This window comes from Vulpes vulpes, chromosome 14, assembly GCF_048418805.1.
Source record: "Vulpes vulpes isolate BD-2025 chromosome 14, VulVul3, whole genome shotgun sequence".
In the NCBI taxonomy this organism is placed as follows: Eukaryota; Metazoa; Chordata; class Mammalia; order Carnivora; family Canidae; genus Vulpes; species Vulpes vulpes.
In genome coordinates this window covers 72,284,640-72,309,280 of record NC_132793.1, presented here as the reverse complement: position 1 = coordinate 72,309,280, position 24,641 = coordinate 72,284,640, and the positions used below count along the sequence as shown (strand labels likewise).

General features: G+C 34.0%; 1 protein-coding gene across 7 annotated transcripts in view; it reads left to right on the top strand.

Annotated features, from left to right (window-relative positions):
* XRCC4 (X-ray repair cross complementing 4) overlaps positions 1 to 24,641 on the top strand; it is a 280,861-nt gene that overhangs the window by 128,112 nt on the left and 128,108 nt on the right. For all 7 annotated transcript variants that reach the window (XR_011997040.1, XM_072736873.1, XM_072736874.1 and 4 more), the window contains one exon: positions 13,773 to 13,917. Coding sequence is in view for 6 of the 7 variants with exons in the window: in XM_072736873.1 (XP_072592974.1) it covers positions 13,773 to 13,917 (145 nt within the window). In the remaining variant the exon portion in view is untranslated. The remainder of the gene's footprint in view (positions 1 to 13,772; positions 13,918 to 24,641) is intronic.

Here is a 24,641-nt window from a genome sequence, read left to right as displayed (position 1 = left end):
CATAAATTTTGGCAACATGCACCATGAAACCACTTGAAATAAGAAAAAAAATGTAAACCTTCCAGAATTTTTAATTGCCATCTAAACCTTTTTTAAAATATACCAAATGCTAAAGGGAAGTGATTTTTTAAATCAATATATTTTCCATTTAATTGTGTCTGGATTATTATCCCTCTATAGGTAGAGATTGTATCTATTAATTTTTTCAAAGGTAGTTTTATAATATTTTATTAAGTACAGGTAACTAAACTCTTATATTTGACATCAGAGATGATATCCAGAGAATGTAGGTATCCTTTTTTTTATTTTATTGGTTTTGTGAATCAGAAGGTTAAGCAAAAATTTTGTGCTGATTCCACTTTAAGAAAATAACATCAGCTTTTACTCAAATGATTTATGAACTCATTAAATTTATCTTTTTCCTCTGCAATTCAAATTGGTCAAATAAATCCAATGGCAATTATGTAGACAGTGAGTTTAAAGCACTTTGCAAAGGTGTGACCTACAGAAAGTGTGTTATTGTCTGTTGAATACTGATTCTTGAAGGTCCCTGTTTCTTTCACTCTTACGTTTCTGTATTTTTTTAATCAAGTTATTTATCCTAGTTTCTTCCCGTTTTTTTTTCCCTTCATTTTTGGCCTTAGGAATAATGCTTCTTTCTCACTTTTACTTTAGAGCATTTGTAAATTTTTATTTTCCGTGTGTGTGTGTGTATTTGTGTGTGTAGGTATAGGTCTGTTTATCTGTCTATATGAACAGTAACACACGTACAGACTTTTTTCCTGCTTCTGTATTTTCCCAGCTGTGTTATGAAAACTTCTCCTTTGTAACTTGTTTTTTTGGCTAAGATGTCTGGTAACCGTTATTATGTTATTTTTGCTCAGGTTTGTATTTAACTATAGAAGTTTTGCTGTCTTTTAGATTTTATTTTACTTATAAAATCTTCAGTATTTTCCTTGCTGCTATTTTCATTGAGAAATTATATTTTGAATATCTATAATATACTCAGTAATAGGATGGACCATTTTTTGAAATGTCAGTTTATTGTGAAATAATTATAAATATCAAAATGTGGGGATATATATAGCAACTTCTTTATTGGAAAGATTTTTTTGTATCAGTTTTATCTATTTTCATTTATTTATTTTAAAAATTTTATTTATTCGAGAGAGAGAGAGTAAATGAGAGTGTGAGAGAGAGCATGAGGTGGGGGAGGAACAGAGGGAGAAGCAAGCTCCCTACTGAGCAGGGAGCCCAAAGTGGAGCTGGGTCCCAGGACCCCAGGATCATGACGGGAACTGAAGGTAGTTGCTTAACCAACTGAGCCATCCAGGTGCTACTCTTTTTTCATTTTATACAAAATTATAATGCCTAAAAATTCTAGTTGTTTATAGTAGCAGATTATCCATTTTAATTCATGTCTAAGCATTCCAGTAAAAGCCTATGTGAAAAATCTTATTTAATGAAGTTAAGAGGGAGTAAGATGTATAACTCTTTGAGGCCTGCTATGCTATGATATCCCCACTTACCATTTCATGATTAAAATACCTTAAAATTGAAATTTGTACTTACTGGTCATTTATGAATTATAGTGGCCTATAATCCACACATATATTTATGCAGATACATACTTAGTTGAACCTTACTTATCTGTATTTTAAAATATAAATTTTGCCAGGGATGAAGAAACTTATATTTTTAAATAGTTCTGCCACTTGCCTGCTATTCCACTTAACAAGTGTGTGATCACTGGTAATGGATGAAATCAAGTCTGACAAGAGTTAATATCATGGGAAAATCTTATGAACACATATGGGTAACGTTAAGATGTGGGGCCGTTGACAAATAATGGCCCAGATAAGGTGATATCTTCATCTAAGAAAGAAAACAATGCCAAATTAATTGGGAGAAATCTGACTGAGGAAGCATTAGAGGAACTGATGCGTCTTTCACGTAAGATTGAAATGATGACATTAAGCTGGGAGAGCTATCCAGTCAAATCTTTCTAAAGTGATGAGGTTATTGAAGGCCTTAAGTAATTTTTTTTTCAAAATACAATTTCTACAAAAGTGCATACTGTGGTTGTCATGAAATATTTAGACATGAGTGTTATTATTCTACATAATTATATACACTATGCATTACTCTATAGAATGGGGAACTTAAGGAATTTTCAAGGGTAGTTTTTTTTTTTTTCAAGGGTTGTTTTGATTAATTGTGATTGTTTGCCATATGTACTGACTTTACAATAGGCTTCAACCCCACCATGTATACTACTCCCTAGGAGACCCAGAACAATTTTCCATACTTCATTTTTTCTAAATCTGTGACCAATATTGCAGTTATTGTATTAGTAAAAGATGCTGTGGCAGCACAAAGGAGGGACAGCTAACCACGACATTTGAGACTTCTGACACAGTGAAGCCTTTACTAAGATAACAAGGAAGGATGAGAGTCAGACAGTTGAATGGTAGGCAGTAGAACATTATATCTGGAAGAAAATCATGTGTGCAAAGTCCAAGAGGAGAGAGAGAGACAGAGAAAAAGAGAGAATGATATATCAGACAAAATTTAGTAAGACTGTAAATGTAAATCGAATCCAGAAAAGAAATCTATTCAAGTGCATTAGTGAATTTTACCTTTGTCTTCAAGGCAGTGAATAAGGACAAGAATCAATCAGATTTGAGGTTTTAGAAAAATTCTCCTGGACGTTTTCTAGGGAATGAATTGTAACTGTTTTAGCTATTTATAAACTATAGCAGTAATCTAGGGAAGGGATTATGGAAATACTGTGGTTGTAGAGAATTATTGGAAAGCTTAAGAGCCTGTTAGGGGGTGCTGATTGGATGTGCAAGATGAAGTTTTGGGAGGCATCAAGAACAATTTGCAGTTTGGCTTTTGGCATATGGGATAGTGGCATTATAAAGGCTTTGTCCTGATTGCTGTAAGACAGCCTGCTGAAAATGAGAAGGTAACGCGTTGCCAACAGGGATTGTTAATGGTGATTCTGACTCCTACCTAACAAGCTTCATGAATAGAAAATATAACATAAGGGGTATACATTCATAATAAACTATAATAAATTTCCTAGTGTTATTCTCTTTGTCAAGTCAATGCTTAAATTATTTTGCTGTTGTTTGTCTAATTTTGAATATTAGGGCAAAATAATATATAATTATTTGTTTTAGAATAAAAACTTTACAGGGTTTTTATTGAAAAATAAAATAAAAATTTATAAACAAAAATCGCTTAATTTGCCCACTAAAAACAAAAGTGTAATGTAAAAAAAAGCATGTGAGTGTTTGGTAATAAAATTTCTGAAGAAAATCTTTCTCATTTGGGTAAGACATTTAACCCAATACTTAGTAAAGGCCTAAGAATGGCTATAGAGTGCATTTAGTTTTTCTTCTGAAGTTCAGATAATACAAGAAAACCATTTTTAAAAGCATAACGAATTTTAGAATCAGGGCTCTTTTTTTGCTTTTTATTATTATTCTTTTTTTAGTATTATTGGTGTGCAATATTATATTAATTTCAGGTGTACAACACAGTGATTTGACAAGTACATACATTCTGCTGTGCTCACCACAAGTGCAGCTACCATCTGTCCCCATACAACGCTATTGATTGTATTACTTACGCTGTGCTATTTATTCTCGTGACTTATTTATTCCTTACTGGAAGCCTGTATCTTCCTCTCCCCTTCACCCATTTTGCTCAGCTTCCACTCACCTCCCCTCGGGCAACTGTTCTCTGTCTTTATAGGTTTCATTCTGCTTCTTGTTTATTCATTTGTTGTTCTTGTTGCCGTGCAAAAGCTTTTTATTTTGATTTAGTCCAAATAGTCTATTTTTGCTTTTGTTTCCCTTACCTTAGGAGATGTATCTAGAAAAATGTTGCTATGGCTGATGTCAGAGAAATTACTGCCTGTGTTCTCCTCTAGGATTTTTGTGGTTTCAGGTCTCACATCTAGGTCTTTAATCTATTTTATTTTTGTGTATGATGTTAAAAGTGGTCCAGTTTCATTCTTTTATGTGTAGCTATCCAGTTTTCCCAGCACCATTTATTTCAGGACATTTTTTTATACCAGAAATAATTATTTGGTCTCACTTCTCCACACCTAATTTTATAGATTAAAATAAAAACCCTTGCAGAATTGCCTAGAGTCATTTGTCAGGGATTAATAGTAAGGTTTAGGATCCTTCTGCAGTATTTTATTAGCTCAGTATAAACATTATCTTAGTTATTTGACTAGTTGGCAGAGAATTTCTTTTTTAATCCTTAGTAAAAGTATTGCCTTAATCACATTTGGTGTGAAGGCTAGTTGAGACACATCTAGCATCACAGATCTTTTTGAAAATCTTTCCACAGTTTTCAAGGGAAGCCTCTGAAATTTAGCCTCTTTATATAGGCTATTTGCCTCTTTATAGAATAACTATGAACTGGCTAAATTACATCACAAAGGCATTAATCTTATTATAAAGAAGTGTTTAGAAGTGCAAGTAGAGTAAAACTTTTTCTTAATGTATCAAAATTATTCCAAAATTTTCTAAGATTAAACAGATATTGGCAATATGAAGTGGCACAGTACATTATGTCACATAAACCTTGTCAAGCCCCTGTTAATATGTAAAGTGGGGGTCTGTATTTTAGATTAGTGATTCTTCTCTACCCCTTTCAGCATCTAATTATGCAGCACTTCACTTTTGCCACTTTCATCCTATTCTGATTTTGACTTGCTAGTTAAGCTAGTACTTTGTCCTAGTTATAACCATTTAATCTAGAATCACTGTAGATGAGATACTGGTAATACATTATTTAAAATGAAACAAAATTGAAAGATTCCTTATATTATTTATTTAAAACAGGTTTATGTTTCATTTGTTGTCTGGTTTTTTTTCATTCATACTAGTTCAATGAAATCCTAAGCTCTGTAAAAAAATTGAGGTTTTATTAAAGTTGACCCAAATTTTTAAAAAACTGAAAATTTTGAAAACCTTTCAATCTCTATGAGGAAAACGCAAAAAAAAAAAAAAAAAAAAAGGAAGGCCTTACACTGACAGAAAACCATACCTGATTCTGTACAACAAAGAAAGCTTTATGTTGAGTCCAAACATTTCATGACATAGGTCACAGGCAGAGGCCACTTTACAAAGCTGGTGAAAGCTGAAAAATTGTAGTTTTGTTTTCTGAAAACTCATTAACCATTAAAATTGCTTTCCAGTGTTTGTTATTTTTAAGTACAAATGATATAAATTGAAGGCTAATGTTGTTCTTTCATAAACTGCTTTTCCTCACTGGTATTTTTCTTACTGTTAACTGGACTGGCAGCAGCAAGCATAACTAATCAGTAGTATAGTATATTACATAGAGTCAAAATACTTTTTAAGAAGTTATTAGTATTTAAGCATTTATATCAATCAACTAATATTTATTGATGGGTTACTATTATGTTTAGAGGCCCAGCTAGTCTGTCTTGTACTAACAGTAAAGAAGACAAACTTAGCCCCTGCCTTCCTGAAGCTTATAAATACTAGATAAATTATTACAGTGTGGTGAAATCTACCAAGGATGTTGTGGGGCCATATACAAGACTATCCAAAAAGGTGATAGTATAGTTTCGATTTAGAAATGCTATTTGAGTTCCTCTTAAAGATCCTAATATTTGATTTTAAAACCCAGTCTTGTGACACCTGGGTGGCTCAGCGGTTGAGCGCTTGCCTTCAGCCCAGGGCTTGATCCCAGAGTCCTGGGATCAAGTCCTACATTGGGCTCCCTGCATGGAGCCTGCTTCTCCCTCTGCCTATGTCTCTGCCTCTCTTTCTCTGTGCCTCTCATGAATAAATAAATAAAAATAAAACCCAGCCTTTTTCTTGTCAGTTTACTCAGAGGGACCTAGCCTTTTAATTTTCTCTTATGGGAAATCTGCTTCACAGCCATCTGATACTGATGATTATCCTTTCAAAAGAAATATCCATATAAGAAGAAAGGTAATATAAGAAATCAAGTTACAATTAGTGCTTAATAATGGAAAAGAAAAATTGAAGGTTCACAGATTAATTTGGAAAAAAATAATAAAAGATTGGAAAGCTGCACCTACTTTAGAACTTTCAAATTAGTTCCTTTATAATTGCTTATGTGACTTATGGTTTTCTTGCAAATAGTACTGTCCTGCTCAACTGTAAACTCTGAGTATCTGGTGGTAGTGTCTTCAGGGTAGTCCTTGACACATAGAAAACACTTAATATTTATTGAATTAGTGAAGGAATGAATGAATCTTTAAGGTTTGACTTCATTTGGTGTTAAATTTTTAAAAAATATTTTTTAAAACTCACATTGTTTTGTAGGTATAGAATAATACTTAATATATTCAAAAAAATTTTAAATGCTGTGAATACTTTTACATTCTGTACTTTAGTGGCTCATCCTGCCTCTGACATTGAGAGTATTGGATTTCCAAAGATGACCTCTTAAGTTCCCTAATGTCAATAGGTATTTGTCATTAAGTCTTACTTCCAGCTGGGCTGATTAATAGAGGAGGCTGACTTTTGGAAAAGTATATAGATATAGATATAGATATAGATATAGATATAGATATAGATATAAATACACACACTCTCTTTTAAGTGTTTAGTGTGATGTTAATTATCAGTCTGCTTGGTGATTGCTGATTTAATAAGTTAAACCATTGACCTTTTGTGTAAGGTGGTCATTATTTATTCAGATTAGATTGTGAAAACTGGGTAACAGCTGATTACAGATTTGAAAAAGGGCTCTTTGATGAATGGTGAGGGAAAATAATGTTTGCTTGTTTGGTCAGATTAGAAATTTCCTACCTCTAGATAGGCCACTTTAAGATACCGCTCATTGAAGTATGGTGTGACCTACCTTATCTCAGCCTCTTTTTTGCTTATCTTTATACCTGTCAGTAAGACAAAGTACAGAACCTGAAGGAGCCCAAGTCATTGGTGCATTTTTTTCCCTGGTAAAAGAAATAGTGGGTTTTTTTGTTTTTTTGCTTTTGTTTTTTGAAGTTTCAGATTTATTTAGGAAAGTATCTTAAGGTTTGGATTTTGGGTTTTCCTCTCAATTTTTTTTATCTTTTGAAATAAAACTTAATGACTTGCTGAATGTAAACACCTAAGACACATTTGTGAAATGAATAAATGATTAAAATAGTGGAAAACAGCCATAGCAGATGAGCTACTGTATATTAACAACAGATAATAGTTCCATGACAGTTGGGTTCTTTTGAATTTAGAAAACCATGAATCCCTCTTACTTTGAGGGATTTTTAAAAATTGTTTTACTTTAATGTCTGTATTAAGCTGTAGGTGACAGCCTAGAAGTTCTTCAGATTAATCTAAATTCCTCTTAACTTGTAAGAGAATGGTCTAGTTTCATTCTTCTGCACGTGGCTGTCCAATTTTCCCAGCACCATACATTGAAGAGATTGTCCTTTTTCCTTGCTTTGTTGAATATTAGTTGACCATAGAGTTGAGGGCGCATTTCTGGGTTCTCTATTCTGTTCCATTGCAGATCCAGATCTTCTGATTCTACTTTTCTCCACATCCCATCTATAGGGCCATAAATAAATAAATTTTGATTTAAAAAATAAAATATACATTTGAAAAAAGAAGTTGAAGTCTTCGTATTTCATATTTCTCATTATAACCCTGTTGGGTAATATATTAAGGATATATCAAAGTATAAGGCATAGCTTCTAGCTGAAGGGTGTTCATAGTTCTTGATCTAATTAAAGAGATAAGAGATACACATAAAAAGAGAATAGTACAATAATATAGTATTTGTGAAGTGACTGGTTCAACTTGTAAACCTTCCAGAGAAAGGAGAGGTTGCTGTAGTTTGGAGTTGCTAGGGCTAATCAAGATGACCGAAGTAGGCTGTGCTGGAAGGGAGCACATAGTTGAGCCAGCATTTTACCAGGTACTTTAACTCATGAGATTTATGCAGATCGCTGGCAGTTTAGCCAACAGTGTGATTTTGTCTGGACATTGAGACACTGAGAGTACTCCGGGAAGCCAGCGTTGCCTCTCATGTCTGAAGCACCACTGCCAAACTCCTGCAGTTCTTCTGTCAGATGAGAAGAAGTGTGGCTTTCTGTGGAGCCACCTTTCACAATAACAAGGCTTGTGTAAAGATTCCCCATTTTCTAGGTTCAGTGAACTAAATGGGAACTTGAAATTCATCCCACAGCTCTGCACATCGGTGAATCAGCTGTAGTAAGTTCATTGGCAGTAGCTTTTTCTTCTCTTTCATTTTCTTTAAAAAAAAAAAAATCCTGGAAATGGTGAAAGACACATTGTCATGACAGAGACTAATCATAATAGTAAAAACTGAGAATTCTGGAGGTGAAATCTCAGGGAAAAACAACACGGTCAATATTGAATTCATAATCTTCTGCCTAAATTAGAAAGGTTGCAAATTTATTTAGCATATCTCTTTTTTCTCTCCCCTCCTTCCTTGCAAACAGACCTCAGTGGATTGTAGTCTGTTAATAAAATGGTGAAGAGATATCTCTGAAATATTTTAGTTAATTTGTATATCTGGAATGCATTTAATTTCACTCATAAGAGCCCATATGCAATGTTCATCATGCTTATTTTCATGCCTTGTGTTCACTAAGAGACACATTTTTGTCACTTAGTATACCAATTAATAAATTGTCTATTATTCACTGATACACAAACAACAAAAGTGCCTCTAGTAGCCCCCTCAGGAGTATGGACTTTATTTTTAGAATCTCAACAATCTGATCCTAGGCAGGGCATTTATTTTTTATTTTTTTAATTTAAATTCAATTTAGTTAACGTGTAGTGTATTGTTTCAGTGTAGAATTGTGTGATCAGTTGCTTACAACACACAGTGCTCATTACATCAGATGCCCTACTCCACGCCCATCACCCCGTTAGCCCATCCCTCCAATCCACCTCTCCTCTAGCAATCCTCAGTTTCCTATAGTTAAGAATCTCTTAATAGTTTGCCTCACTTTCTATTCATCTTGTTTTATTTTTCCTTCCCTTTCCCTATGTTCATCTGTTCTGTTTCTTATATCCCACATATGAGTGAAATCATGTGGTATTTGTATTTCTCTCACTGACTTATTTCACTTAGCATAATACTCTTTAGCCCCATCCACATTTTTGCAAATGGCAAGATTTTATTCATTTTGATGGCTAAATAATAATCCATTGTACAAATATACCACATCTTCTTTATCCATTCATCTGTTCATGGACATCTGGGCTCTTTCCATATTTTGGCTGCTATAAATGTTGGGGTGCATGTGCCCCTTTGAATGATCATTTGTGTATTCTTTGGATAAATATCAAGCAGTGCAATTACTGGATCATAAGGTAGTTCTATTTTTTACTTTTTGAGGAACCTCCATACTGTTTTCCAGAGTGGCCGCACCAGTTTGCATTCCCACCAACAATGTAAGAGCGTTCTCCTTTCTCTGTATCCTTGCCAACATCTGTTGCTTCCTGTGTTTGTTAATTTTAGCCATTCTGACCAGTGTGAGGTAGTATCTGATTGTGATTTTTATTTGTATTTCCCTGTTGCCGAGTGATCTTGAGCAAAATTTTCATGTGTCTGTTGGCCATTTGTATATCTTCTTTGGAGAAATATCTGTTCATGTTTTCTGCCCATTTCTTGACTGGATTTTTTGATTTTTGGATGTTTGATAAGTTCTTTATATTGATTTTGGAAACTAGCCCTTTACCTGATAAGTCATTTGTTGAATAACTTATCCCATTCTGTAGGTTGCCTCTTAGTTTTGTTGATTCCTTTGTTGCACAGAGGCTTTTTATCTGGATGAAGTTTCAATAGTTCATTTTTGCTTTTGTTTCCCTTGCCTCCAGCGACATGTCTAATATGATGTTGCTATAGCTAGAGTCAAAGAGGTTGCTGCCTGTGTTTTCCTCTAGGATTTTGATGGTTTCCTTTCTCACATTTAGGTCTTTTTTGAGTTTTGAGTTTTTTGTTTTGAGTTTATTTTGGGGGTATGGTGTAAGAAAGTGGTCTAGTTTCATTTTTCTGCATGTGGCTATCCAATTTTTCCAACACCACTTGTTGAAGAGACTGTCCTTTTTTTCCATTGGGTATTCTTTACTGCTTTGTCAAAGATTAGTTGACTATAAGCATTTGACAAAATACAGCATTCTTTCTTAATTAAAACCCTTCACCATGTAGGGAGTAAACATACCTCAACATCATAAAAGCCATATATGAAAGATTCATAGTGAATATTATCCTCATTGGGAAGAACTGAGAGCTTTTCCCTAAGGTCAGGAACATGACAGGAGATGTCCACTCTCACCACCCTTTCCAACATACTCCTGGAAGTCCTAGCCTCGGTAATCAGATAACAAATAGAAATAAAAGGCATCCAAATCAGCAAAAAAGTAGAAAACTTTCAGTCTTAGCAGATGACACGATACTATATATAGAAAATCCAAAAGACTCCACCAAAAAATTGCTAGAATTGATAACAGGAATTCAGCAAGGTCACAGGATATAAAAATCACACAGACGTGATTTGCATTCATATAGACTAACATTGAAACAGTAAAAAGAGAAATCGAGGAATTGATCCCATTTATAATTGCACCAAAAACCATAAGATAACTAGAAATAAGCTTAACCAAAGAGGTAAAGGATCTCTGAAATCTCTAGAACACTTAAGAAAGAAATTGAGGAAGACTTAAAGAAATGGAAAAACATTCCATGCTCATGGATTGGAAGAATAAATATTGTTAAAATGTCTATGCTTCCCAAAGCAGTCTACACACATTCAGTGCAATCCCTATCAAAATACCATAAGCATTTTTCACCGAGCTGGAACAAATAATCCTAAAATTTTTATGGAACCAGAAAGACCCTGAATAGCCAAAGGAATGTTGAAAAAGAAAACCATAAATGGAGGCATCACAATTCCTTTTTTTTTTTTTAATTTTATTTATGATAGTCACACACACACACACACAGAGAGAGAGAGAGAGAGAGGCAGAGACACAGGCAGAGGGAGAAGCAGACTCCATGCACCGGGAGCCCGACATGGGATTCGATCCCAGGTATCCAGGATCGCGCCCTGGGCCAAAGGCAGATGCCAAACCGCTGTGCCACCCAGGGATCCCCCACAATTCCTGACTTAAAGCTGTGGTCATCAAGACAGTATGGTACTGGCAGAAAAACAGACACATAGATCAATGGAACAGAATAGAGAATTTAGAAATGGACCCTCAACTATATGGGCTGTTCATTTTTTGAGTAGATGCTATCAACACCTGAGTTATAGCTCACCCTAACAATATACATATAATTGCATTGTATTTTAAAGTAAATTCTAACTTTATAACACATAGTATAACAATATTACATATAAAACATGCTTTTGAGTGCAAATATGTTAAGTCATTATTTGGAGTTTTGAAATGAATGGCAGACCTTTTTGATAACTTTATTTTTTTTTATTTTACCTTAACATTTTAATTTAAACTAGCATTATTATGTCCTGTACGTCCAACATGTCATTAAGTGTAATTATTTTTTCATTTTTCAAGTCTGTCTACAGTTGAAGTGTGTTTTGACCCTGACATTCTTAATAGCTTTATTTATAGGCAAGCTCGTACTTTGTTAATTGCTTATGTCATTGAGTAAACCTCAGGTGAGAGCAGATTGGGGCAGAAATCAGGAAACCCTATTTATCTTCCATAGTCATCTCATAGCTTAATAAAATTAGGGAAGATGTTCAGCTTGAATGTGTTCAGAGAAATAGGAAAATGTATGAGAAATGTAGTAGAACTTAGTACCTTCATGACTTAAATAACTTTGGAGAGTAAAATATTCTTTGGTTGGTATTCAGTTAATATTTGGTCAAGGAATACTTTATCGACTAGGGAGATATAATTTTTAGTTGTCATATGATAAAATGTCAACTCAAACCCTCTGTGATTTGGCCAATTACTTAACCTAATGCCTTCGTTTCTTTGTAAGTCAAACAAAGGTACTAATACTAAGTACTTCACAAGGTTAAAGATTAATAAAATATGTGTAAAATCCATAGCAAAGTGTCTACTAAATATGTTCTCAAAAATGGTACCCATTTCAAGAACAAAAAGAAAGCACCAAAAGACTTTCGAGAGAGTGGTCAACAATGTCCATGTGATCTCACGTCGCTCAGAGAAGCAGCAAGTAAGAACTCAAAAAACACACTTTTCTTCTAGAATGTGGTATATGTGTGGCTGATAAACCACTCATTTGGCAGAATTCCACACTAAAAATATTAGAATCAATGAGGGAAAAATTAAGGTTTAGGCAGCCCACTCAAACTCTATGCAGCTTTACATTGTTGTTGTTAGTTCTCTAGTTATAATCCTAATGAAATATTAACTCCATTAACTTTCTAGCAATATTTACACCCAGCATCACAGTCAGCTAACCATTTGTATCAAATATTCTCTCAAACGGAGTAGATGGCAGTTACAGAATACATTGGAGTCTAATCATTTCATGAAAATTGAACATCTGATTCAAACTACTCAGAGAAACATCTTCACAACTTCTTTCTTTAACAGAAAGCTTAACTGTTGAAAAGTATAAGGTTCTTGACTCCACTCAACCAGCCCCTATTGTGCTAAACGAATTGACTTGTACAGGGTTTTTATCCGCTCATCTCCAGTTTTTTAGGATTTTTTACATTGTTGAGGCTTTTTCTTTAATTGGGTTGAAAGCTTGCTCCTGATGACTTAAAATGTTACGGTGCTAGAGAAAAATCATATGAATCAGCAAGATATCCAAAGTCCAAATTATATTGATATTGTTCATTATTTACCAATGGCAAAGGAGCTGTTTTATATAAATATGTATTTATATAAATATACTATGTATTAGAAGAAGGAATTCTGAACTCCCCTAAAGGTCTTTGGAACTAAATTGTTTATAGAGAGTAAAGGAATACAAATCAAACATGTTTCTTTTGTTGCTTCTATTTCGTGTGTATCAGCCACTTTTAGGTGTAGTTTAATGGGTTAGCCACAGTAGAGACATCTGTTAGTGTTTTCTCACATTTTTTTCTTGTGCTTATTCCCTGCAGTTGGCTGAAAAGTCTATGAAATTATCTCTGGATTACTAGCAGAAGTTCCCAATCCTGTTAATAATTACTGTTTAGTATCAACTTGATTTATCCTATTCCTATGGCAGTATTTGCCCCTCAAACACCTTTTAGAGGTGCCTCTAAGGCACTTCTATCTAATTCTAACACAGAGTCAAACTGTGCCTATAATGTTTTGGGGGGGGGGGGGGGTTGTTGTGCAAGATAGGCAGAGACCATTTTGATAAAATTATTCCGTATGTACAATATACTTTGTTTTATATTGGTATAAAAGTTTTACAATATAACTGGTTGACTTTACCAAATCTTCATGAATTTTTTTTATAGATTTTATTTATTTATTCATGAGAGTCACAGAGAAAAAGAGGCAGAGACACAGGCAGTGGGAGAAGCAGGCTCCATGCAGGGAGCCCAATGTGGGACTCGATCCTGGAACTCCAGGATCACGCCCTGAGCCGAAAGGCAGATGCTCAACCACTGAGTCACCCAGGCATTCCCTCTTCATGAATTTTTAAAAAAATACTTGTGCTATATTTAAAGAGTGTCACCTTGCATATCAATGCTAAAGTATCAGTTTTTGCTTACAAATTATATGCATGATTTTGTTGGGTCACATTTCTGTGTCATTTTATTTTAGCTACTCTAAGAGGAGATGATTCCATTATTTCAAGTCCTGATGTCACAGATGTTGCACCAAGTAGAAAGAGGAGGCAGCGGATGCAAAAAAATCTTGGAACAGAACCGAAAATGGTTTCTCAGGTACACCAGCCTCAAGAAAAGAAGTAAGTCATTTTATTTTTTGCCAAATGATGAGATATCATTTAAAAAATCTAATATCTGACCTCAAATAATATTCTTATTTCTGAATTTACTTAAGGCTATTTTTAAAGAACAAAAATTGTGATTTTGGAAAGTGTAAAATGTTCAAATCAATATATTTTCTCTGGTATTTAGTTAATTCCTATTAATATTTAAAGCAGAAGTACTAAAAATATAAGCAAAATGTTTTTTCTCATGGTTTTTATAGATTAATTAGAAATGGCGTGTAGATACTAAAAATATTAAAATCCAGCTTGTGTTCAGTAAAGTGTTTCAACCTAATTTACTGCTTTAAACAGACCCATATAGCATTTGAATTAGCTACTTGATTTGGCTATGCTTGGAATTTTCTCAAACGAATTATCCCTTCCTAGTCATCTATTTCTTTCTATTAAATTTTGGAATTACATTCTTTATTGTTATTTTTCACTCTTTCGTTCAGATACCCTCCTTTGATCTGCATCCCAATTTAGTTGTAATGAGTTGAGGACTTGGGATAATTAGCATGAATGCAACAAAGCAACATTATAAAGAATTATCAGTTGAAAACAAAATGGATGTGCAAATCATTTGTATGTTTGGATATATGTATATATGCCCTGAGAATTTCTTTCTTTTTCGCTAAACTTTTTATTAACTTAGTAAATAGTTATTAAACAATAGCCATATGACAAATGATATTACAGTCAGTGATTTCACAGTGTGGCATGAGGACCCCTGCGGGGATCCACAAACTCATCCCTTTTTCAATTCCATACCTGTTTGGAATATATTTCATATATTTTAATTAAAACAACATATCAGATCTGATTGAATGTGGGGGCATATGAGAATTCAACTCTTTTTATTCATGCCAGCCTTGAAGCAGATGTGCAAAAGTGTAAAAGATTGCTTTCACAAGAATTTCTGTTTGGAAAATACAATGATCTTTCATAAAGAATATGTTATCATGTTATCATATGTTGGGTTTATTGTTATTTTTAAATGAGTTTATAAAGATTTTAAAAATTTTCCTGGTTTTAACTTTGAATATAATAAATATAGTCCACATAAACAAAAGCTTTTGAGGATCTCAAAAACTTTAAAAAGTGTAAAGACATCCTGAGAGCAGAAAGTTTTAGGCGATGAGGATGCCAAGACAGGCACAATCCAAAGCCTTCAGGAAACTGACAGCCTGATAGGAAGGAGTTTTCAAGTTTCTTGTAAAGAAATAAGCATTATACAGTTAAGAGTGGAATTGTTTTTGTTTGCCTATTTAGTATTGGGTTTTTATTCTCTCCACAATTGGCATAATCTGTCATTAACTGGTATGTTTTTATGCCCTTGTGTCTTCATACAATACATACAGAAATCCACTCTGTACTAAACTCTTTGTGATTTGTATGTATCATCTGAACTCATTCATTAGCTCATAAGCTGCTGGTTTCATAGAGTTCAAAGGTTATATTATCTCTTTTAAATAATGAACCAAAAATATTTCTACCCTGCAAACATTAGAGCAGCCAAACTATTCCTGTAGATTAATATGGGAAAAAATAAATTTACAAGCAGTTTGAAGTATTCTGGAAACTCTGTACTTCCTTCAGTCAATCTGTAAGCAAATGAGCATTGAAAATCACTTGTGTGCCAGACAGAACCTGGCTGTTGAGGATTGAGGAGAGTAGAAAGCAGACACAGCTCCTGTCCTCATGAAACTTTTGGTTTAATCATTTTGTCTAATGAAGATTTCAGAGTCTGGGGGAAGAATGAAATACATATATATTTTAAAGATTTTATTTATTTATTCATGAGAGACACCAAGAGAGGGCCAGAGACACAGGCAGAGGAAGAAGCAGGCTCCATGCAGGGAGCCCAATGTGGGACTCGATCCCATGACCCAGGGATCACGTCCTGAGCCGAAGATAGACGCTCAACCACTGAGCCACCCGGGCATCCCAGATATATTGGTTTTACATTAGAGAGTTGCACCTTTGGTCTTCTCACTCTGTGCGTGAATGATATACAAGGTTTTGAAGTTACTAACATTTTCTGATTATACGATACCGCTTAAGCAGGTTTCCATTACACATGGTACAGAGATGAAAAAAGTTTAGATCTGAATCAGAACTAAATATTGTATTTAGACTTTTTAATAAATGCAGCATGTTGTTTCTACCAAGTATATGCAATTAATGTTGTGTTCCTTTTCTGTGTTTTGAGAATCATGCCAGTACTTATTTTGTATATTTTCACTTCTTTAAAGGTTGATATAAACCATATCAGCTTCTTTGAATTGTCTGCTAATTATATTACTTTGGACCTTTAGGCTCAACTGGCCCTTAGAAGAAATGAAAAACATATGTTAGATGTCAGGAAGAATTTTAAAGATGAAAGGAAATTTAGTTTAGCATTTATCAATCAGATGTTGAGTGGTTGATACCCTGCTTTACAATTCCTCTTCCCTTGCCCAGATAAAGCAGAAAGAGAAACTATATGTTTTGTTTTTATCTTATTTTTGCATACTTTTGGGTTTTGTTTTTCCATTTTGAATACAGAGGCTGAAATTTTATGGCCATTAAAGTTTAAAGTGCTTGTTCTTTCCCACTTTCTTTAATCAAAAACATTAGAAAGATTCTACAAAACAAAAAATAAAAACAAGCTCTTAACTGTGAAAAACTTAAAATAAGACATTCTCAAATACTGATGATTAATCCTTATTTTATGTTTTTACATTTAAACTACTACCTATTCCCTAACTTCCTCAACATCTCTTTTCTCTGATAACTTCTCATGTATATCAGTTAGGCAAATATAATCTAGCTGTAGGCTCCCAAACAAATGCAGGTGTGGATATTTACTTCTTAGGGCTGAAAAGATATTGGCATCTAACTCAAAACTTTTTAGTGTCCTAAGCCCTCCTTGACCAATTCTGTGGCCTCTAGTCCCTGCTAGTATTCCCACTGGGCATCTTCCATATATTTTCTTTGGCTTTTCTTGGCTTCTCCAGCTCTGCATCTCAAAAACAAAGTGGAGGAAGGGAAGATCAGAGGTACTCTGATTTAATTTATAAACTATTTATGTCAGGGGCACCTGGGTGGCTCACTTGAGTAAGTGTCTGCCTTAGGCTCAGATCAGGATCCCAGATACCTGGGATGGAGTCCCGTGTTGGGCTCCCTGCTCACTGTTGGGCCTGCTTCATCCTCTCCCTCTGCCACTCTACTCCTTTTCCTGTTTTTCTCTCAAATAAATAAATAAAATCTTTTAAAAAAATTACATCTAATGGATTTTGTACAAGTCATTACCCCTTTCTGGGATTTAGTTTTCTCATTTGTAAAATGAAAAGCTTGAACTAGATGATTTGTAAAATCTCCCAATATCTATTATTTTATTATACTTTTAACTACTTTCAAAACAAGAACACGATTCAGCAATAAATTCCTTACACATTTATTAGGTATTGACAATTAAAATTCATGAAAAATATAAGATTAAAAATACAGATGTCTATCTGAAAATTATTTTTAAGTTTATATATTTATGAATATTCCACAATGTAAAAATTTTAGTACATTTCTAAATACCATGAGTTACTTTGTACTCTCAAAAAAAAAAAAATACTAATGTATGCCAATCTGTGTACGTACTAATCTATCCTAATACTAATCCATAAAACAAAATCATGGTAATTTTTAAATTTATTTAAACATTTATTGTGATACACAGTCATTGGTATAGTGAAAAGGTATGGGAAAAGAGAGAGATACAAAATAAATAAGAATTGTGCTAAATGTTTTATGTGATCTCCCATTTGAAAATCACATAGATCCTACAAAGTCAATATCAATTTATCCTTCTTGCAAATGAAAAACAACTCAGATTCAGAATTATGTAATTATTTTTCCAGAGCAGCACAACTATTGTTTTATTTGAAAGCCTGTGCTGGATCCACTGCCTGAAGGGGCTTATATTCTATTGAGAGACAGAGATATACACAAATAATTTTGTCATTTCAAGAACAGAGTGAGGGGAGGACATCAGCCTTAAGGTTTTAAATTGGAATCTTTGGAATTATATTCCAAATTTTTAAGTCATACCATAAGTTGGAGTGATTTTAGGTCATTTTATGTGAACGTGCAATGCACTTTTGATCTGTGTTAGTTAGGGAGGTATGCTTATAACTAATCAATGGGGTTTCTAATCCTATCTCACTAGAATGGCAATAGAAAATCAGAATGTGGTACTTATGTATCATATTTACGTTGTTTTCATGGTTAAAAAGTATAATAACCTAGTTCCTTATGAATTAAAGAAATAGAATTATGAAGTAGTAATTATAATTTAGCTGACTTTAATAAAAATTGCATTGTTTTTCAGCTGATAGAAGTGAATCATTGGCAAATAAACTTTTAAAATTTCTGGGCCAATTATGTATATTAAATTACAAGAGAACTTTGTAGTAAAGTTATTTGTACCAATAAAAATATTAAACAATCAAATATATAATACGATTTTTAGCATAAAATGTGCCAACAAATAATATGGGAATTTCTACCATATTCTATAAGCTTTTATTAAAATATATCATTCGGGATGCCTGGGTAGTTGAATGGTTGAATGTCTGCCTCTGGCTCATGGCCTGATCCTGGGGTCTTGGAATCAAGTCTCTTATCGGGCCCCCCACCAGGAGCCTGCTTCTCCCTCTGCCTCTCTCTGCCTCTCTCTCTGTGTCTCTCGTGAATAAATTTTTAAAAATCTTTAAAATATATTGTTTATGTTGTATTAAGGGTGGAAAAGTGAAATCAAACCTCGTGTATTTGCTTCTGATAAAAAGTATGCCTAAAACTTCAGCAATAAGATTAAACTAGTGAAACCACATAAAGACCCCAAAGTCTGTTCAGTTTCTTCATTCTGACCATTTGTTAGCTCCTTTCTACATTTTTCTATGGTAGAAAGATAACAGGTTTTTCTTCAGATATAAAGAGCCAGGCAGGGATCCCTGAGTGGCGCAGCGGTTTGGTGCCTGCCTTTGGCCCAGGGCGCGATCCTGGAGACCTGGGATCGAATCCCATGTCGGGCTCCCGGTGCGTGGAGCCTGCTTCTCTCTCTGCCTGTGTCTCTGCCTCTCTCTCTCTCTCTCTCTCTCTCTCTCTCTCTGTGTGACTATCATAAATAAATAAATAAATAAAAAAGAGCCAGGCAAATCAAGGTGACTTTTCATAGTGTCTGGGCTCTAAAACACCATTTAATGAATGAATGGCAATATGATTAGTGAACAACTAGATATCTTTCACACAAGAAAATTTAGCACATTGATTTGTCAACAATGTAAATGCTATAATGAAGATAATTTCTCAATAGATTATCAAATGTCATCATAGTAACAAATTAAAATCCCATCCTTACATGAAAACAATTACTCTTTAGCCATATTAAAAAATTAACAAAAAACAGGAAGCTAAAACTGCATTTGTAATGGTCACAGCTTTTATACTTAGTCTTGTGTGTTTAGTGCTTCCTAAAAAAAAGTGTCACTCTCTATGTCTTAAAAATATTTTGTGACCGAAGACAAATGTAATTTTCTAAGTCCTTGAGTTTACTCTAAAAAGTAATGATCCCATCTTAAGTGGGAACTATTTGCTATGGAAATATTAGCCCAATTCTGTCAAATAATGAAAAACTGTATTGCACAAAAGTACAGAAAATTTAAGGAACTTATTCAAGGTCACATTGTGAGTTTTAAATAATTATTCTGTAGATTAATGAATAACATATTCTCCATTGTTCATAAGAGTGAGAGCTGTCTTTATTTTACAAGGATGAGTAAATACATCTCACCAAACTTGGCCATTAAATTAGTTTATTTTTGTTGTCCTATTACTGTTAATGTTATTATCTTACTAAGTTAAACTGTTAGTTCTACATCAACCAATAACTAATGTTTATGAAGCTGTTTGTCTAATGGTGTTTCCTTTCAGTTTACTGTACTAAAATATGCCTGTTTATAAACCTGCACTTCATGATAAAAGCACATGAAATATTTGGTTGTATATATCCTTAAGTGTATGTTCTAAGGACATTCAATAGAAGTAACTCTTAGATGACCATTATCAGGAGTTTTCAAAATTCTGAATACTACCTAATTTTAGATCTAAACAAAGGTATCCTACTATATATATATATATATATATATATATATATACACACACACATATATATATATATATATATATATATAATTTTAGTAAAGAGATAGAAGTGTATTAAGTAAAGATACAGAGAAAGATCTCAGAGAGAGGGGTCCTGACAGGGTTGCCCAGTATCTTACCATATTGTTTTTCTTTATATTCTTATCCATGTTTAAGTAGAAAAAAATTAAACTGAGAATGAATGTGTTGATATGATTTTTTATACTTCTAGTGAGGAAAAATTGCACAGAAACTTTTGAGTTTATGGTTTACGATACCATGGCATGTTAACCATTATATGCCATTAAATTTATCAGGGAAGTTTGACTTCATTACTTGTTTTCAATTCTAAGAATATGCTTGATTACAGATATTTTGTCAGTCCCTTACAATGTCATTTCCTCATCTCCTATTGACTAAAGAAATACACAGTAGAAACTGTTTGTTGAGAAGAAAAGAATTACTATGGTTTTGCCTCCTTTATTCACCATTCATTCATTTAACAAATGCTTACATGTTGAGTACTGGAGACATACTGCTGAGGCAGGCCTTGATCTCATAAAGCCTACTGTATATGAGAGAAGATGAGCATTAATTATATCATTACATCAATATATAATTGCAAACTTTTAGAGGATTTCAGGATTTAGGGGAAGCATGGCAAGGGAGGTGTGGCTTGAGGAATCATCTGAGTTCAATCTGACGGGTAAAGAGAAGTAGAATAGTGGAGTAGAGAGCAGAGGGTTTAAAATCCTGAGGAAACAGCCTGTGAGCATGCACCCAGGTGGAATGTGTAAGTGATGGTGTGGAGAGAACCAGAAGGCTAGGAGTGTGATGAGGCTGATGATGATGGTTGCTCAGAGGCCATACCAAGCCAGCTGTGCACTATCTTGTTAAAAATTCAGACTTATCTTGCCCCACATCTTAGCATTTTCGTTTCTCACATCACATCTTCTGTCTTCCCTATTTTAAGACTTTTTAAAGTCAAGAGCTTAAGAGTTATAAAATATCATATTGTTGAGAAAACTCCGATAGTTTGGTCCTTTTTGCATCTTCTTAGATATATTCATTTAAAATTATCTAAAGCTACTATACTTAGTTTCTTTTTCCTTTTTTTCAAACTTCACTTTCAGACTGCTTAATGTTGTACAACTTTGGATTCCCAATAATACAACTTTCATTCTCTTGAAACACAGGAAACTAGAAAATTGAAAACATACTGAAACTTACATAGAGTGCTCACAGGGATAATAGCTTAAATTGTCATATGTTAGCAGTCCTGAGGTGCAGAATTGTAGTGCTATTTTGCCTTTTTATGGCAAATATAGATGCTTTTCTTTTAAGGAATATTTTTAGATCTTTGAAGAGTTCCCACTTCTAGTAAGACTCTGAACTCCTTGAATGTGTTATATATTGATAAATATTCATTAAAAAATTGTAGTGTGACTAATCCACACAATATGATGATGTTTAGGGAGCACTCAGCCTTGTCTGTCAGCTAGCATCAGCACTTAAGATTTATTCAACATAGCCATATGCTGTATATTCCTTGTTATTTACTATCTTACATAACTTGAAATTTATAGAGTTGCTCAGTATGAGTTTTTAATCCTATATATTAAACAAAATGAACCAGCTGAAAAAGACTATGGAAATTGTAAAATTACTTTCATGTTTATATACTTTATTAATATCAGGTAAAATACTGAGTATAAACAAGAACATTATAAAATTACTCTCTAAATATATAAGGGCACAATTCATATCTAATATCACTGTGCTCAGGGTTTATTAGGCACTCAGTTTAACTTTTTAACGAGGTCATGCTTTATAATACAATATAATAATCACGGTATGATTTGTCGTTTAAAATTTAGGAGCTTTTATTAATTCTTGCAACATCCTAAAAGAGTGAATATAATAAAAGTCTATTTATAGCATTCTGTATGACATTAAGTCAGTTATGGCCAGGTGGACTAGTGGGATTATTTTAACTAATTGATTAATTAATCCATTCACTATTTACTTATTTGACTAAATTGAGTCAGTGTCCCAGTCTTACTGAAATTAGCTAATAAAATTAATTAGCAGTTAATAAAATCAATCAATGAACAAAATGCTCAGATTAGATAATTTAATTAGCATTTTCCTGCTTGTCACATCTTCAGCTATTTCAACCCATTTCTCCCAATTTTTGCTTTACTTTTTTAGCTGTTCTGTTTCTCAACCCTTTAGGTTCTCTTTCTTGAAAGCAAACCAGTTTTAAGAGATACTGAAATTAGTATCTGAACAAGAGACCTATAAATGAAAACTTTGTCTAAGAGTTAAGGTTCCAACCCTGAGGAAAGGTGGCCAGGGGGACCCAAGCCCTGATGTAACCAAATGAGGATTATGCTGGAGACCAAGAAAGGGAATCATACAAAGGGATATATCATACAGGTCTTGTTACTAGAGCTAGAGTATAAAGTTCTTATTATTCTTGTCAGAAACAGCACTAACTTAATTTTGAACTCCTTCTTCAGTGATCCTTAACAAAAAATAAAATAATAAAATAAAATAAAATAAAATAAAATAAAATAAAATACCTTAGTCCCTATGGCCAAGAGAAGAGCTAAATATATAAATAGGAACACAAGGCCCCCAACTCTGAGGTTTGGTAGGAAGAAATTCAAAATGTTTATTGAAGTTAGATGGTAATGAGTCCAGAATTCATTCTTTACAATACCATTAACAGACTTCATTATGTAGAATATGTAAAGGAGATCTTATCAAGTACTCTGTAAGGGGTTCCATATTCAGATAAGTTTGTATATGGCCGTATACCATAGCTTCCACATTTGCATGTGTTCCAACCCGCAGAACTTGGAGATTTATATTTTAAAGGCTCTGAGAAGCCCATAGTAAATAATTCATTTGACTTATCAAATGTGCTTAAGCATAGCATCCTCATGCAATTTCCCTCTCCCCTCCTACAAAAGGCTTAGTAACAGTCCAAGAGATAATATTCTGCAGGGCTTTAGTTTGGAATATGAACTCTCAAAATTCTCAAATATCGATTTTAGAAATATAAAAGCCTTTAACCATAATTATAGAATATTAGGCATTGAATGTATCTCATGAAAAAAAATTAGTGTGTAAATGAGATCTCAAGAAAAGAAAATTGGTGCATATATGGAAGCTTCCTCTGCCATGCCCCACAATCCTACTACTTAGGAAACTTCCTGCCTGTCCAACATATGGCCCTGCTGGGAGCAGCAGGATCACTTTCTAAGAGAATTCTAGTGATTAGCACACATTGGTACATCCCAAAAGGAGCAAGCAGTTCAACATAATCTCAATGGCATGATAAAAACATTAAAATAATCTGGGCCAGGTGCACCTGGGTGACTCAGTGGTTGAGTATCTGTCTTTGGCTCAGGTCATGATCCTGAGGTCCTGGGATCGAGTCCTACATTGGGCTCCCCACAGGGAGCCTGCTTCTTTTTTTTTTTTTTAATTAATTTTTATTGGTGTTCAATTTACCAACATACAGAAAAACACCCAGTGCTCATCCCGTCAAGTGTCCACCTCAGTGCCCGTCACCCATTCCCCTCCAACACCCGCCCTCCTCCCCTTCCACCACCCCTAGTTCGTTTCCCCGAGTTAGGAGTCTTTATGTTCTGTCTCCCTTCCTGATATTTCCCAACATTTCTTTTCCCTTCCTTTATATTCCCTTTCACTATTATTCATATTCCCCAAATGAATGAGTACATACACTGTTTGTCCTTCTCCGATTGACTTATTTCACTCAGCATAATACCCTCCAGTTCCATCCACGTTGAAGCAAATGGTGGGTATTTGTCGTTTCTAATTGCTGAGTAATATTCCATTGTATACATAAACCACATCTTCTTTATCCATTCATCTTTCAATGGACACCGAAGGGAGCCTGCTTCTCCCTCTGCCTGTGTCTCTGCCTCTTTCTCTGTGGCTGCCATGAATAAATAAATAAAATCTTTAAATTAATTAATTAATTAATTTAGGCCAAAATTGCAAAGAAATACTTGTCTAGTCTTCAGATACTTTTGTATAGTCTTTGCTTCTGCATGCTAACATGTAAAAATATATGGGTTGATATATCTCATACAAGGCTCAGATATGATTTAGTCTTCCATGTGATGAGTATCTTTTGAAAGCAAAGAGTTCTAACGCATTGTTTCAAACAACTTTAAAATATTATTATAACTTTTCACAGATGTTGCTCCTTGAACTGGAGTGAAGAAATTTTAACTGTGTGTTCTGAAAGAACCTGAATGTGGTCCCATTAAGTAATTGTGTAGCTGTAATATTTTAGATTAGAGGTAGTGGAAAAACAGTTCACATGCACACACATCCCCTCTTTATGGTTTAATGAGACAAGGTTACACAGTCTTATCAAAATTCCATAGCTGGGCAGCCCAGGTAGCTCAGTGGTTAGCGCCGACTTCAGCCCAGGGCCTGATCCTAGAGACCCAGGATCGAGTCCCACGTCGGGCTCCCTGCAT